General features: G+C 48.8%; 1 protein-coding gene across 1 annotated transcript in view; it reads left to right on the plus strand.

Annotated features, from left to right (window-relative positions):
- The window catches only part of LOC144124157 (high affinity cAMP-specific and IBMX-insensitive 3',5'-cyclic phosphodiesterase 8B-like), a 36,324-nt gene that overhangs the window by 11,156 nt on the left and 8,745 nt on the right, over positions 1-16,423 (plus strand). Inside the window, exons 5-10 of the mRNA XM_077656814.1 lie at positions 580-637; positions 1,978-2,145; positions 2,969-3,201; positions 4,744-4,814; positions 10,705-10,772; positions 15,920-16,093. Coding sequence (XP_077512940.1) covers positions 580-637; positions 1,978-2,145; positions 2,969-3,201; positions 4,744-4,814; positions 10,705-10,772; positions 15,920-16,093 — 772 coding nt within the window. The remainder of the gene's footprint in view (positions 1-579; positions 638-1,977; positions 2,146-2,968; positions 3,202-4,743; positions 4,815-10,704; positions 10,773-15,919; positions 16,094-16,423) is intronic.

A 16,423-nucleotide genomic window follows, 5' to 3' on the forward strand; every position in this document is an offset into this window, starting at 1 on the left:
TATTGCCTTTGACACCAGGGGCACTCGGCGTTGCTGCAAGACTTTACTGTCTTAAAATCTGTGCATAAAATATAAACATCGTAAAAAAACCAAAGCCAGACACACCTTTTGTATTTTAAAACATGTTTTCAAACAATGCTGGCTTTATTTACTTTTTTTCATTGCTTTTACTTTTTGACGTTGGATGGCACTGCGTCGCAGGCTCTCGAAGGCAGCGCCTTCGCCTCCAAGGCCCTTAGCGGCAAAGGCGCAACATTTGTGCTGTGTAGCTGCACTCCTTAAACCTTTGGATATAAAGACCCGATTCTCAAAGGCCTTTGCGGTGCCCGTGTGACAGGGTATTAGTCTGAAGTAATTCGCTTTTCTCTAAACGAAGGTTTCCCAAACAGGTTTCGCGCATGATTAGAATGAACAAAACCTCACGCTGTCAAAACGCTCCTAAGTTTTCGAGCCCGTCGAAATGTTTCGATACGTCCGTTATCCTCGCGGAAGCAGTGTACAGCGAACTGCGCTGTAGTTCGCGGCGAGGGCTATACTAGAATACTGTATAATTGTTTTTGGTCATTCTCTACGTTGCAGACTGGCTGACAAGGAGGAGGCAGCCATCATCCCGCTGCTCAAATACGGTTTCAACAGGGTAATTATCCCCACTACGCGGCGTCTAGGATTAAACCTTTCATTTCGTACACGAGGGGTAGAATACGAGAGGAGTGGTCGGGAAGGGGAACAAAGGAGATGTTTACCGTGACTAGAACTGGCCTCGAGACACTTCCGCCTGCCGCACGATCAATAAAAACGTTGATACCTTCCCTAAATCACACGAAATAAACTGTCACTGTTATAGTGTCACGTTTCTTTCCATTTATAATCGGGCACAAAAGTCTCCACGTCGACGATGTGGCGAGGTGGAGATGAAGACAGCGAAGCGGGCAGGGGAATTTTTCCCTCAGCTTACGTAACGGGATAGCAGAATGAAAGCTGGGAAATGGGGGATTAGAGTAACTGATCAACAGTTGTATCTCTGGCTACGGATGAGTTTACGCACGCCTATACGGCTGAGGGCAATTACAGCTGGTATAGCTAATCAGTTTACCAAGTAAAGTAATGGGGATGCGGGTTCACGGGAATCTTTCTGCGCAGTGAGGCAAGCCAGTTATCTGAAAAACCTGATCATGAGGAGACATGCATGTTACCTCCATGGAAACGAATATCATCTGACTAGGTAGCGATCAACGCCCATGATTACACGTGCCGCACCGGTAGCGCACCGGCAAGATGGTCGTAATGGCGTCTGCGCAATGAGCCTTGTAAGCGAGAAGCGACTGAACCGAGCGGTGAAGCTCTTTTGCTGCACACGTGAATGTAAAGTGAGGCAAAGATCGCGTACTGGCTCATCCTCATAACGTCAGTGTAAGATCATAAAGTATATCCCCCACTATCGCTGCTAGCGCGCACTTTAAAAAATTCAGGGGGGGAGGGGGGGGGGCACTTAGTTGACCTAAAGTGCGGCGAGACGAAAGCCTTTAGCGCGGTGTTGCTACTTGGGTCACTGATGTGTGGTTAAGATGTTAGTTAAGTACACAATTTTTTTGTGAATCTTAAATGCTGGAGACACTGGAGGGCGTTTGGGAGGCATCCGTCTGATTCGACGCCTTTCCGCAAACACTCTCCAGAGTACTAGACAAGCAGAACTACTAACGCGTTGGCAGGAAGTAGCGTAGTCGTTAGCACGCTCGGCTGCGGGACGGAAGGATGGTGGTTCGAATCCTGTCGTGCACAAAGACATTTTTGCTGAAGAGCGTGACATCGGACGGACAGGCTCATGGCCGCGAGTATGAACCATTAAAGGCTTTCGCCTTAATACAAAGGTATGATCTTAAGCACGGAGTTGTCGAGCAACCTGAGCATTTAGAAGCTCCGTAGTTTTGGTGCAGTCCAATGAAACAACGGCTGCTTCTCAATTCTCGCCGGCCGCAGTGGTTCACAGAAACGTGCTCCCTGGGCGCGTGCCTGAACGAGATGCTCCAGATAGAGCACAACGATCTCATCAACCTGTGGAAGCTGGAGGCAGCGGAGGCGCTCTTCGCGGCATTGCACTACTCTCGAGACGGCGTCATGGTCACCGGGCCCTCGCACGACATACAGGTGAGCGCGCTCAGCCCCGCCGCCGTTTAAGTTAGCGGAATCGCTTTTCAAGCATTGGAAATGTAAGAAAGGAAATCTAAAAACGTGGTACCCCTGCGCAAATTTTTTTCTATGGAATAACGTTTATACCAGCCCACATGCGTTAGTAAAAACAAACCCACTTTTCTCTCGTGATGTTGGACAGCAGATATGTAAACCTTCAGTACTAACAGTCACAAGGAGTGGCGACTAACACACGGTGATATTCGCTGCTGACGCATGCATAGGTGTCAATGTCGGCGCCAGTTTACAAAAACGCAATGGTCATCGATGCTGTAAAGCAACTACTATACTGGATCCGTTCACCGTTTCTGATTATCGTCTTCTTTGTTTCATAATTATGGCTATCCTCACTGTACTGTTTTCCGACTGATTGACCTCAAGGTGACTCCTGGCGAAGCCTTCGTTTCAAAGCCTTCATGTGGATGCAAAGCGTTCCTACGTTGGAACCGTGATGCAAGAGTGTTTTTTTTTCTTCATACCGTGGTCGAGACTTACTGCGGCCTCGGGCGTATATCGTGACGACATTATTGAATTCGGAGGTATTATTACAAGTACAACCAATAAACAAAATTTGTGCACTATGGCGAAACATGTTGCTATGTCTCCATCGAAGTTTGTCTTACGAGTGCTATTAGTCGAGAGGAAAACTATTTAGAAAAAGCAAGTGTGGTTCTTAGTGGTTGGGTAATCACTGACTGATGCTCCCGTACCGTGATCCCTTTCATGATTCTCCTATCTGTACTTATTAAAATTTTCACCTCGTTCTTCCGCCTCCATGCAGTTCATGAACCGTGCGGCCGAGAAACTGACCGGCTACTCGGCGGAGGAGATGCTGGGCGAGAACGCCCAGTCGCTGCACCGCACCGCCTCGCTCAAGGCGGACGTGGCCGGTCGCATCAGCACGCAGCTGGACAAGGGCCGCCACTGGGAAGGCGCCCTCTTCCACCGGCGCAAGTCCGGAGAGTGCATGCCCGTGTGGTGCAAGATCGCGCCCGTCGACCTCACATTACCCGGGTACCATACTGCACGCACTCCACACGCTGCTAACTTGGTCATCGATAGCCGTGTAAATCCCGAGCAAGTAATTGAGGCGAAAAAAATTAATGTGGATTAGCTCAGCTAATCCAGGATATACAAAGCGAAAGCGATCGAGATAGAGGCCTCCACTGACCCACGGAGCCGGTTGTGCGCCTTTCCTTTCGTGAAAATGAACGTCCTTTGCAAAGTTGTCAACGCCAATGAACTCTGTGAACGCCGTCGGCTCACTTGTTTTGATTGGTTTTTGAGGAAAGGAAATGGCACAGTAACAGTATCACATATCTCGGTGAACACCCGAACCGCGCCGTAAAGGAAGGGGTAAAGGAGGGAGGGAAAGAAGAAAGATAAAACTGAAAGTTGGATTTTCGAGGAAAGGCGCGGCGCTGCGGCGGAACACTAGTGGATCGGTGCTACTAGTGGCGCATGTGCAGTAGCGACTAGGGAGCGAGAGAGAGAGAAAAACGAAAGGTCAGGCGACGGAGTCGGCGGCGGCCACCTGGGCCGTGCGTGACGTCACTCGTGCTCCGACATACGCCGGCTCGCGCGAAGCGCGTTGTTGACTAGCGTAGTGAAGCTTTTCGCTTCAAAAATATATTCAGAACCATATAATGTTTAAAGAGAGCAAATGAAGGCATCAAAATGCAACGGAATGCAACTTTCGCCATTCAGGTGCGAAAAGTCAACTATACTATAACTCTCAAAATATTTGCCTGCATTGCAAGCCATGAGTGTTAACCAAAGTGATGGGACTCATGTTCACGATAACAGGTGATGAAGCTGTAGGAAAAATTGGTTTTAAAACTCGGATGGAATTGATGCGATCAATTAGCTTATTCATCTGCAACGCGCTTGAAACCCTCCCATTATGCTCGGGGACCAGGAAATTAGATATGGCCCATTTATATGAGTAACTACAGCGCGCCCCCTTCAGACGTTGGCCCGTGATTTGCTACCCGCTGAGACGCGTTAGAGTGGGCATTACGCTCTAAATACGAATAAACCTGCATGGGAGTAAAAACGAAGTAAACTGTCCCCTAGTACACTCCCTTTTATGGGCAGGGCATGCTTCCGAAGTTCCGGAGTGAATTTCGATCACTAAATATGCGGAATGCTTACTCTTGGCGACGGAGTTATATTCCCACTGCAAAGCATAGTAGCCTGATGCAGTTAGCAACGGGAGGAGGCTTCTAAATGCGCCACCGGAGGTCTTGAGGTTAGCAAATAGACAGGGTTGAAACCTCGGTTAAACTATTCGTAACTGCTAGAACTTCGCATGTTTTAAAGAGGGAATTTGTTTCCGTTGCCAGCCTTAAGTATTCCGTATTTTCAGCAGTGGTAATCTTTCCCAGGGCTGGGGCAGATTACCCTGTCTCGTGAAGGGAGTGCGGTAGAGGACAACTTACTCCCTTTTTGCTCCCTCCGTGCTTAGAGTGTACACAAAGGGCAGTTCTGGCTTGGATGGAGCATGCTAACAGGCGTTTTTTGACTGATCGACTCTTAACGGCTGTCTTTATGCAGGAGGTGTGATCACGTGGTGTACATCAAGCAGAACCCTTTACTCATGGAGAAGCCCTTTTCTGCCGATACTAGTGAGTTTTTTTTTTTTCTGGGAATCCACTACATACGTGCTACTGCGACGGATAGCACAGTGCAAATAAAGACGAGCCACGTGAGGAAGGCACGCACGACAAGCGCATACTGTGCTATCCATCAAAATTAGTGAATACTAACGTGCCCAACTTTTCGCGCTGTTTATGTTCAATTTCGAATACTAGTAATCGTGATCTTTCTACGCATTAATTCTCCTCCCTTTTTTTTACTTTTTATTCTTATTGTGCTGTGGTTCTACATGAAGTATACTTTACGGTTCGCATTGTCACTTGGTGGTGGTGGTGGTGGTGGTTGCGAAAACATTTATTAGGAAGGGACAGGAGGTATGTTTGGTTCAGCCTGTAAGGGACCGATCCTTACAAGCACTAGGTGGAGGTCCCTAGTTTGGGACCCCAGTGGCGGTGGGAAGGGTAGGTCCCTAGTTTGGGACCCCAGTGGCAGTGGCCACCGCCCGGGCCCACCCGACTAAGGCTTGTTGGGCGTGTAAGTCGTGGCAGCCGAGCAGGGTCGCATCCCAGTCCTCCCGGAATGGGTTGGGTGACGGCACTTGGTGACGGCAGTCGGGCCCTAAGAGCACAGCTGTAAGCTTGCAAAGGACACTGTTTAATAAGCAGGCCTGGGTCCTCAGACAAACAGAACTCGATAGCGATAGTGTAGCAAGAGCGCTGGGTGGGCGTCCTTCTCTGTCGTGCTCAGTTCAAAGGTGACGACGAACTTTCGAGATATGCCTCTACTATACAATCTCGGACGCGGTGGAAATATTATCGCACGGCTGCAATCATTCCTGTGAAATCTGGTCCCTTCTGGTGTGGTGGAAGTGATAAAACCGCGCGCAGCTGGCGATGAACAAGGAATAATAAGGGAGGAATAAAGAAAACAAACATTTTTTTTTTCGTGGCAGTATGATGGAGCAAAGATCACGGTGCTTAGGTTTCGTAACGCGTTTTTTTTTTACTAGCTCTCCACTCTCCAATACCTATAGCCTGATCACTGCCACTGCCGCTAGATCTCCTGTAGGCCTGCCGAGCCGCGGAGCTCTCAATGGGAAGTGTGTCACGCAGCAGTTAGCAGTTGCGGCCGCCTGGGGCGCCACGCATCGGCGAAGCTTAGGGTGCCTCGATGCCCGATTAAAGCCTGGACTCCATGTACGCGAAAACTCACGCGAACGCGAAGGCGACGGCGGCGGCGACGGCTGGCGTTCGCTCTGTCGCTTGTGGGCAACCTCCATGCAAGCGAAGGCGGCAGGCGACGCGAACCCGCGACGTGCGCAGCGGACTCCGTGCTTTGCGCACTCAAGCTTAGAAACACGCCCGTAACCTGTTCTCTCTCTTAAAATTTTGTGAGTGTGCCTCATAGTCAGGGCCAAAGGAATATTTCCTCTACGGCAGCGGTGTAGCGGCAGTGGAGATAGCCAAAGGCGTGCTTGCGGAGACGAAGTCACATCACGGGTTCACGGGGGAGGTGTGCTTTCGTTCGGTGCCTGTGCACGCCGGCTTAGTAAAAACACTCCCATAAACTGTCCCCGCAATCTGCTTGTAAGTGAGCAAACTATAATATACCAGTGAGAATGCGCGCCGCGAGTGTTTCTGAACAGTTGGAGCGCAGCGGCACGGTGGATCGAGCGCCGGTACCTGCGGCTCGACACGCATCTCTCCCTGCAGTACGCCCGCTCGCGTACCCCGCTCCAAATGCTGTTAGCCCTCCGCACCCAACAAGTAGATTGTTTTAATTATTTAAATCGTGCGGGTCTGCCTCTCAGCTACAAAACCAAATATTTTCTCGACGGTGGCGATGACCAAGACGACGGGCTGGTTTCGTGAGATGTGCCCGTGAGAAACCGTGGACAAACCGGAAACGGCTTTGGGGGGCTCTGATTGGCCAGTCGCGTGGGGGACTTCCGGGCGACGAGCGAAATTTTCTGTGGGTGCAGATCCGAGCGACACGGCAAGCGACACATGCATTTTGCTTCGCGCGACGGCGTCGCTCGTCGCTTGCCGCCGTCGCCTTCGCGTTCGCGTGAGTTTTCGCGTACATGGAGTCCAGGCTTAATTGCCTCGCCTTCGCTAGCGAACCTCCCGGGAAACGGCCGTGGCGGACGGTTGAATGCTCTGTTATAAGTGTTTCCGTTCGGAAGAAAGTACGTTCGAAAGGGTTTCACGCCTTAAGTACTACCAACGACTTCATTTTCGGGAGCATTAAATTAGCGAACCGAACGTGACAGGCTGCAAGCTTCTGATAGCGCTGCCAGGTCGGTACGTGACTCATTATACATGGCGCCACACCTTCGCGAAACCCATCTTAGAAGGACAAAAAGAAAACTTATTGACTGCTGGTGCCTTTTGAAGAGAACAATTTTGAAATTTGCAGCCTACGCACGAACTTGAGCGTACATTTCCTAGGTAAACACCCCTCGGTTACATGCCCAGCACAGAACATTATGCTCACAAAAGACGATAATCAGACTGGTTTCGAGCTCCTTGCTGGGTGATAAAAATTTCACAGAAAGGAGAGGGGCACGGTGTGGAGCCGCATGTAAAGAGAAAAGGAAGAGGCAGAATCTCGGGTGACAAGTCAAGACGAAAATCTTTTAAAACGCGTGCCTACCAGCCTCGAACCGTGACAAACGAGGATAGAAATTCTAGGAAATACGGTGGATTTTCTTTGGGAAGATCTTTACTAAAATTACTCCCTTTAGAGATGACGGCGAAGAAAATGTTGCAGCTAGTGAACGTTTGTTTGTATCCTGTTTACGCTTATTTCTTTTATGTGCGCGTATAACCGCGAAATAGGTATTTTAAATGTTTTATCGCGAGTGTGGAGATATTTAATGCCACTGCTGCGTGCTGCTGCGCACCACGCTTTCGATGAGCCGTACTCGTGGTGTGCTGTCCTATAGACTGTAATCAAGAGCGAAAAAACGTTCATGGGATTAGTTCCCTAGCAACTTAAGCTGTACCTTTCTGCGACATCCTCCGCGGGCTTTTCAAGAATGCCCAAAAACTGTTGCGTGTCGTGTTACAAATCTAAAACTTTAAGAATCCCTGAAATTTGTTACCGTGAAATGCCGTCCAACAAAAATGTTCAGGATGTGTATATCTATCACAGGATTTCACGGCAAGGTAGTGACAAGGACAGCCATTGGCTGCATTGTTCCACGGCTGCAGTTGTGTGCTCGCTATAGTTCAAAGAGGAAGATTACAGGGGGAATGAAGCACAAGCTGTTGAAGTCGTCGGTGGTTCTTAGACGGTTTTCATTGTACCTGACATACCAGCAGCTGGTACTTTCCAAGAAGCGGAGAGTGCGTATCCGACGTATACGCTGTCGCTTCTCAGGCGAGCAGTGCATCAGAAAAACGTAAAGCGAGAGCCCGGATGGGCCCCGCCGCGGTGGCTCAGTGGTTAGGGCGCTCGACTACTGATCCGGAGTTCCCGGGTTCGAACCCGACCGCGGCGGCTGCGCTTTTATGGAGGGAAAACGCTAAGGCGCCCGTGTGCTGTGCGATGTCAGTGCACGATGTCAGATCCCCAGGTGGTCGAAATTATTCCGGAGCCCTCCACTACGGCACCTCCTTCTTCCTTTCCTCTTTCACTCCCTCCCTTATCCCTTCCCTTACGGCGCGGTTCACGTGTCCAACGATATATGAGACAGATACTGCGCCATTTCCTTTCCCCCCAAAACCTATTATTATTATTATTATTATTATTATTATTATTAATATTATTATTATTATATTATTATTATTATTATTATTATTATTATTATTATTATTATTATTATTATTATTATTATTATTATTATTATTATTATTATTATTATTATTATTATTATTATTATTATTATTATTATCCCGGATGGCTGAGGAGAAAAGCTGGCATCCAGATGTGACTGCGGAAAACGGGGAAAGAGAGCAATGTATAAAATGCTACCGGATGTATATAGCGGAAACCCATGCTGCGGACGAGTGTTTCGCTGTCGAAGTGTATACATCGGCTGAAGGAGCCGTGCGCTTACGAACGAAACGAGTTTGTCACCTGGTTCCGAGTTGGTCACCTGGTACGCTTACTTTGCTGGAATTATTTCCGTAGAGCTAAATTACTACTCGCCATTTTTTGCACACGGAAATATTCAAAAATACGTTCCTCGGCTTATTTGATCACGCGTTTTTGCCCATGAATAAAACAAACATTTACGTTCTGTGTATAACTAACTCTAAAGAGCGCCAAAAATATTACAAAGCGCTAAATTGCATCTGCTGTAGAACTTCATGTGATGTAAAAGTAACTGCCCATGCGGATATCATCTGTATACTCATTCGTGTTCTTTTTTTTATTTCTGCGCTTAAAAAAATATACCAAAGTGAACGAAATTGGATAGTTCACCATTCTAAATAAATATGGGTGTCATTAATGCGCAAAAATCGTTTAAACAACAAGCTCTTTTCATTTCAAAAATCGCAGGGCACTGAGGCGACACACGGAACTGGGTTCCGGATATAAATCATGCATTTTCATTGTATCACTTTGACTAAGTAAATCACATGTGCCGATCTGACAGGGTTTCGAAAGAGAGTTCGAGCGCTACGACAAACCATATGCTTGGAACCGCAGTGCATAGTGCGAAACTGCAGGAGATAATTCGGCCATATATATGCAGGCACAACGGCCGCCGCGGTGGCATAGTGGTTATGGTGCTCGGCTGCTGACCCGAATGACTCGGGTTCGATCCCGGCCGCGGCGGTCGCTTTTCGATGGAGGCGAAATTCTAGAAGCCCGTGTACTGTGCGATGCCAGAGGACGTTAAAGTGTATACCCATGCGGGTGGTCGAAATTATCCGGTGCCCCCATTATGGCATATTACTCATAGCCTCATGCGCTCTAGGACGTTAAGCCCCATAAAACCAAACCAACCATAAAACCAAACATATGCAGCCATGGCCACGTCAGTATTTCTACCACTTATATCCTTCACCGATAGCCAGCGCCACGACCGCTGCGGCGGCGCGAACTGGAACTTTCGTCATCATCTGCAGTGAGGAGCACTCGGCGGGCCGCTCATACGGGAGATCGAGCGGCCGTGTCATTGCCTTACTTTCCAGCCTCCATCCTCACTTTCTATCACACTAACCGCTGAAAAATCTACAACACTGTAAGCCATAACTCAAACAAACCACAAATATTAAATAAGCCAAAAGAAAGCGGTTTTCATAACGCTACCGAAGTCGCCGCCGAGCCTCCAGTGCGTGTAAGGTCGAGTGACTGATACGATTTAAGTGAGCCGTTCCTGAAGTCGTATAGGCACCATCATAAACATCTGAATACAATTCGGAGCGTTGTCGCTCCTATTTTGCATCGCAGTTTATTTTTACGTCATTATTCTAGCGCAGCATGAAAAAGAAAACGTCTTTTCTTTTTAACACACCTTGTGGCTTCTGCGCGAAGTGGTGCTGTGCGCCTGGGGTCGGACGTGACGACTTGCAAGGCACAACTTTTTCGTATCGCAGTTTGAGTTGACTGTAGTGAGCGAATTTGCGCTTTCGCTCATTTCTCTTTTATGACTTCCATAAAACTGCAGTGTCGAGTCTTACATAGAGGTAAGCTGTTCCAAGGCGGAAAGCTGGACAACTTTAACCCTCCTGTTTCGCCCTGTTGACATAAACGTAAACTGTACTAAGTATCTGCGAAACTCTTGATTGTTCAATGCCGCTAATGCTCGTTCGCGAAAAAAGGGCGTGGTACTCTTAATCCCTTGGAAGCATTGTGGAAAAAGCATCTCGTCTGCTCACAACAGCTCGAACCATTAGCGATGAACTTTGTTTACAGTCCTAAATTAGTCTTATCTTCGTGTTTGATGTTTTTTCTCGTCCGCAGCCGGAATTCACAGACGACAGTCTTTTGCCAAGTTTCACGCAATGACAATGGAGGCTCCGATAACACAGGTGCGTGCTAACCACAGCTGTACTTAGTAAATGACCACGTGTTATAGATGAACTTGCAGTGGATACTGTGTTAGCCTATGAGCAAACGCCCCTGATTGTTTGACGTAACACCAGCGCTGGATTAAGGGGGGGGGGGGGGGGGAGGGGCTAAGGGGGCTGTATCCCAGGGCTTCACCTCGGACAGTAGGAGAAGGGGGTCCATTTATTAAAACGTGCTTAGGATATGGAACCATGGGCAACGTAACTTCGAGCGACATGTATAAAGCGAGAAAACCAGAACAAGCAGGCGGGGCCCCCGCCTAATGTAACAGCATGCGTTTAGCCTGGTCATTTGGGGAGAGCTTGTCGAGCTGCAAAAACAGGAATCCCCGCCACCCCGGCGGGGCCCTCTTTCTTACGAAGCGAGGTGCGTTTGCTTGGAAGAGTTTTCGTGGTTTCCTGTCAGTCCGTCTATCCAGTGCTGTCTGGAAAGGAGGGGAAAGGGAGAAACACCTAAAACATGTAATGTGGGATGAGGACCTAAATCTCCTTTGCCCCTCGTCACCACCACGCCACCCTACACCCCTCAAATAGTTCCGCCGCTGTCCTTCTCATAGAAAGGATGTGATGCAGTACCCAACAGTGCCTCTTATTCGACTTTTCTTTACCGTGATTGTAATTTGGGCAGGGGAGGATGAGTCCGATAGCAGATGATGATGATGAGTCTGATGTCAGAGTCTAGGCAGGAAAGGAAGGAAGACGTCACACGTGCTTTTATCCGCGTGCCGTGGGGCATGGAATGTTCACTGTTCGGGCTAGGGTTGTGGAAGAGTGAAGGGGGAATTTGGAGAGCTCGACACAAAGGCCTGTGTCGATGGCCCATTCCTGACTAGTGGCTGCGCACCCTCGCGCGCGCTCGACGGAAAAAGTAGGTCAGACTGGACGCCGAATTTTCCAGAAAGAAGTAGAAAAAGATGACTCAGAGGCGACGGAGGGCGCGTAACTCTAACTTCGCCCGCGCTCGAAGTCGCCCTCTCCCCTTCGTTCTCGCGCTCGGCGTCGACGGGGCGAAAGAAAAATCGAGAACCTCCCAGAACAGACGATTGCTCCTAGCCAACAGGAAGACGAGACCGGAACGGGAAAAGGAGTGAGTTTGTACGGAGGAGGAGGGAATTTGTACAAGGAAGTCTATGTGTATGTGATGCCTGCTTTGGCGCTAGTAACAGACAGACGCGGCGCGCGTCTATGAAAGGAAGTTGATCGCGGGCTGTGGTTCAGCCCCAAGCCGCCGGTTAAGCTTGCATAAGCCCGCCCGCTGAGGAGCTCCCGGGGGACGCACCACTCTCGGCCAGCCACGGACCATCCAGGCAGCGTGCGCCAGTCACCGGGACGGCCACCGTTGGACACCTGCGGTCGCGTCGGACTGACGAAGTGCCCGGTGCGGTGAACAATTAGCATCCATTCATGCGAGAATTCTCGGTCGGAAGCATCAAAGTGGTGCGTCTAAACGAAAGGCGAAGTTAGAAAGAGAAGAGCGTGAAAAGAAGCTGCCAAAGATGGCAAAGTACCTTCTGAATGTAGCTACCGCGGAGCAATATGATCGCTCTACCCAGAGTCCTTGTCAAACTCTCAATAGTACCGACTGTGCTTCTGTGGAAGACTTGCCAACTCCATCACCACGGTTTCCTGGCAAAAAGCAAGGTTTGACTCATCTTGGTTGTCTGGATCCTGTGAAAACGGTGCCAACCTCGGTCGTCCATATTTCTGAGCAACCGACGCTAACCGAGCCCTGTCCTGTTCCTGAGTCAGCAACGTCTATGCCACTCGGCCGGGCCCCTGCCACAGAGCTCCAGGTATCCGGTCCACTACACCCGATTTCTACTCAGTATAGGTAAAAGGGGCCTGCATGCGCATTAGCCCTGGACCCCCATTTTTCTTAATCCGGCCCTGCGTACCACGTGCAAAAGGCGACAGTGGTGCCTGTGGCAACGCTAATGTTTTCACATTTGTACATTTTAGTGTTATGTTACGCTCTGTCGATGCTTTCGACATGAAAATTTTACACGGAAGTCGGTCTGTTATCGTTGCCATATGTGAAAACCTATAATTCCTCACATTTCTTACTCCCATCGTCGCACTGAAAATGGCAAACCAAAAAGACCCGCCGCGGTGGCTCAGTGGTTAGGACGCTCGTCTACTGAGCCGGAGTACCCGGGTTCGAACCTAACCGTGGCGGCTGCGTTTCAACGGAGGCGAAACGCAAAATGGCGTCCATGTGCTGTGCAATGTCAGAGCACGCTAAAGATCCCCAGGTGGTGGAAATTAAGTGAGACAGTTACTACGCCATTTTCCTCTCCTCGAAGGCCAAGCCGAAAAGACCACATGGACTGCCTTCAATACACTATACAAATTTTGATCCTGGCTCTCTTCAGCAAACCCTTAAAAATGTATAAAAACTAAAAGAAAAAAGTTTTACTGCATGACTTTCGTGCTGAGACCTTTCTGAGTTCCAAGCAAACAAGAATCAACCCTAATGGGAGTGTTAATGACCGACGTGGCCCCTTAAATCCATCTGATTATTATTTACTGCAACGAAATGAAGAGGTGAGGAAAACGCACTATTTTGCTCACTTCACTGAATGAGCAAACTTTCCTATTGTAAAGAATTCCTTAGTCTTAACACTCTCCAAATCCCAAAAGTAGTAATGAAAAAAGTTAATTTGGGCCGTCTGCTCAGTCGGGTGATAATGGTGGTTCCCATCGTTACAATCGTCGCTGGCCCGCCGCTCGTTTCTGCTGTTTCATGGGTGCCTACCGTAAGGTCGGACTGTCACCGTTTTACTCTTGAGTAAAACGGTGAGTTCCGTTGAACCAGAGTCTGGTCGAACTGTTCCTCTGAAGCCACCAGCGTGCTCCCACGATACCTAATCTTTCTTTGTACGCGTTGCTATCCTGGAAAAGCTCCATATGCCTCATTCTCACAGCTTCTTCGGCGTGTATTGCATCTCGCTGTGTATTGCAGTCGACTGTAGCGTGGTGGATCGACATGAAACTGCAGTGGAGCAGAGTTTCAGCGTCGAGTTCTTAATGAAGCTTGCGAGGCTGGATTTTTCCTCAATCATAACCATTGTCCGCAAAGTTTCGAGACTGATTTATTTCCTTCTCTAGAAATGATTGCCCAAAACAAATGCTGGTGCGTGTGTGTAGCGCCATCTTTTCAGGCTAACTTGAGCTATTTATGTTAATTGCTGTGACAGCCGCTTGATGGCACTACAGGTAGAAAATATGTTGTCACTAGTCGTCTGCACATTCTACTGTGAGTGAATGTGGAGAATTGTACATCCACCTCGAACAGCGTGTAAACATAAAATTCTGTGTGAAGCTTGGCAAGACAGCCACAGAGACGTATGAGCTCCTTCGTGACGCTTACGGCAGCGAGACATTATCGCGGGCGCGAGTTTTCGAGTTTCACAAGAGGTTCGTTTCGGTGAGAACCTCGGTGGAAGATGACACAAGGCAAGGGCGCCCTTCAACCTCGCGGAATTAAAACAACGTAGTTCGGATCGGGTAAATCGTACACCAAGACCGCACCATTACAGTCCGCATGCTATCAGATGCTCTCGACTTTAGTAAGACAACATGCCACCAAATTTTGCGTGAGAACTTGGGGAAACGAAAGCTGAATGCCAGACTTGTGCCGCACTCCCTCACACAGGACCAGAATGACACGCGGGCATCAGTGAGCGATGATTTGCTCTCCGAGTCAGAGAAGGATACTGCATTCGTCGACAGCATCATTGCTGAAGACGAAACATGGTGTTTTCAATACGATCCTCAAAGATGCAGAGCTCCGCATGGCGGTCCACAAGCTCTCCGGCGTCGAGAAAGCTACGGCGACAAAAGACTAAAACAAAGACGATGCTGATAGTTTTTTTTTTCGATACCAGAGGTGTCGTACACCACGGGGTCGTCCCACAAGGGCAGATGGTGAACCAGGAGTTTTATATCCGCGTGCTCCAACGCATGCGTGATGCACTGCGACGTCGTCGCCGTGACTTATGGGCATCTGGACATTGTAGCCTTCTCCACGATAACGCAGGGCCACACACTGCTCTCAGCGTGACAAAATTTCTCGCCAAGCACAACATCACTGTACTTCCCCGTCCGCCATACTCGCCTGACCTCTCCCTATGCGATGTTTTCCTGTTTCCTCGTGTGAAGAGAGCCCTAAAAGGTCGCTGGATGAGGAGCGCGGAGGCCATTCAAGACGACACGACAAAGGAGCTGACAGCCCTGCCAAAGAAGAGTTTTCAAACTGTTTCCAAGACCTCAATAAGCGTTGGAAGCTGTGTATACACTACAAAGGGAGACTATTTCGAAGGGGCCACACAAATTATTTCAATGTTAAACGCATTTTTTAATGGATTCAGTCTCGGAACTTTAAGGACAAAGGTTGTGTTAAGAAACCAGGACACGCAGATGCGGGCAAACACTTTTATGTCAGGTTGCCTCCAGTGGTATCGTTATTTTAAACCTATTTTGCGCTGGTTTTTAGTGAGCTGTAGAGTGGTACATGCATGACCTGCAGTGAAATCCCGTTCCAGCTCTGAACTTATGATAGACCTTGTATGGCTACATCTCTCCATCTACAATAATGGGCAATCAAACAAGTTCCCAATGTGCAAGCAGACACTACCTTCCGCCTACGTCACCGCCGCGCTTGCAGACGGCAAAAGAGCCCGTGACGTACAGGGTCACGTGAAAGCAGCACAGTCGCCTAAGCTGGTTCGCCGGCTGCCTCTACCGCTTCCTGTCTGTTTCCGTCGCTCGTACAGCAGTGAAAATGAGCCTGGAATTAGGGCCCACAAACATGGCGCCATTTCTGTGGGCAGGAACACTTTTACTCCGTTGGAATAAAAAAACTCCGTTCTTTAAGGGAGTAAATGAGATACTCCGTATTGATGGAGCTTATAAACCTCCCATATATGTGTGCTTTAAAGAGAGTCATTAACTCCCATTTGATCTTGTTTTTGCTCACAGGGTAATTACAGTATAAGCTTCACTTGAGGTTTAGCGCCACGTCCTGTGAACTTTCCTCTCCCGTTCTGCGTGTTATTCGCGAGCTGGTTACAATATTCGAGCCATCCGACCTCGTGACCCGTGCTCAGGTCATCAATATGCTGATGGCGGCGAAGGAGAACAGCCCTGGCACAGCCGCCCAGTCCCTGGACCGCGTCATCAACATGCTGCGCCGCACAGAACTGTACAACCCGCATCTGGGCTCAAGTCCTGGCAAGGCGGAGGACCAGATTACTTCAGATCTCGTTTCAGGTCTCATTAGCGTACGTTCAGATGTCGTTTCGTTTCTTTTTCTTCTTCAGAAAGAAATTCTAGGGCTCACAGCTCCGATTCTCACCGACTTTCACGTTCGAACTGCAGAGATCACCTGGACTGCAACCACCATCGCCGATCTCTTTCAAATCGCACATTGTATGCATGACCACGTATTGCGTATATTGCATAAATGGCCGCGTAGGTAGGAGGATAGGTTCATTTTATCCAGAACTTAGAAAAATTAAAAAAAAAGATATGCGAACGCTTCAGTCACATTAAGAGTGGAATGCAGTAGAATCAGTTCACATTTTGTCGCAACAGTACACCCAGGGACAGTA

The sequence above is a fragment of the Amblyomma americanum genome, chromosome 3 (assembly GCF_052857255.1).
Source record: "Amblyomma americanum isolate KBUSLIRL-KWMA chromosome 3, ASM5285725v1, whole genome shotgun sequence".
Lineage (NCBI taxonomy): Eukaryota > Metazoa > Arthropoda > Arachnida > Ixodida > Ixodidae > Amblyomma > Amblyomma americanum.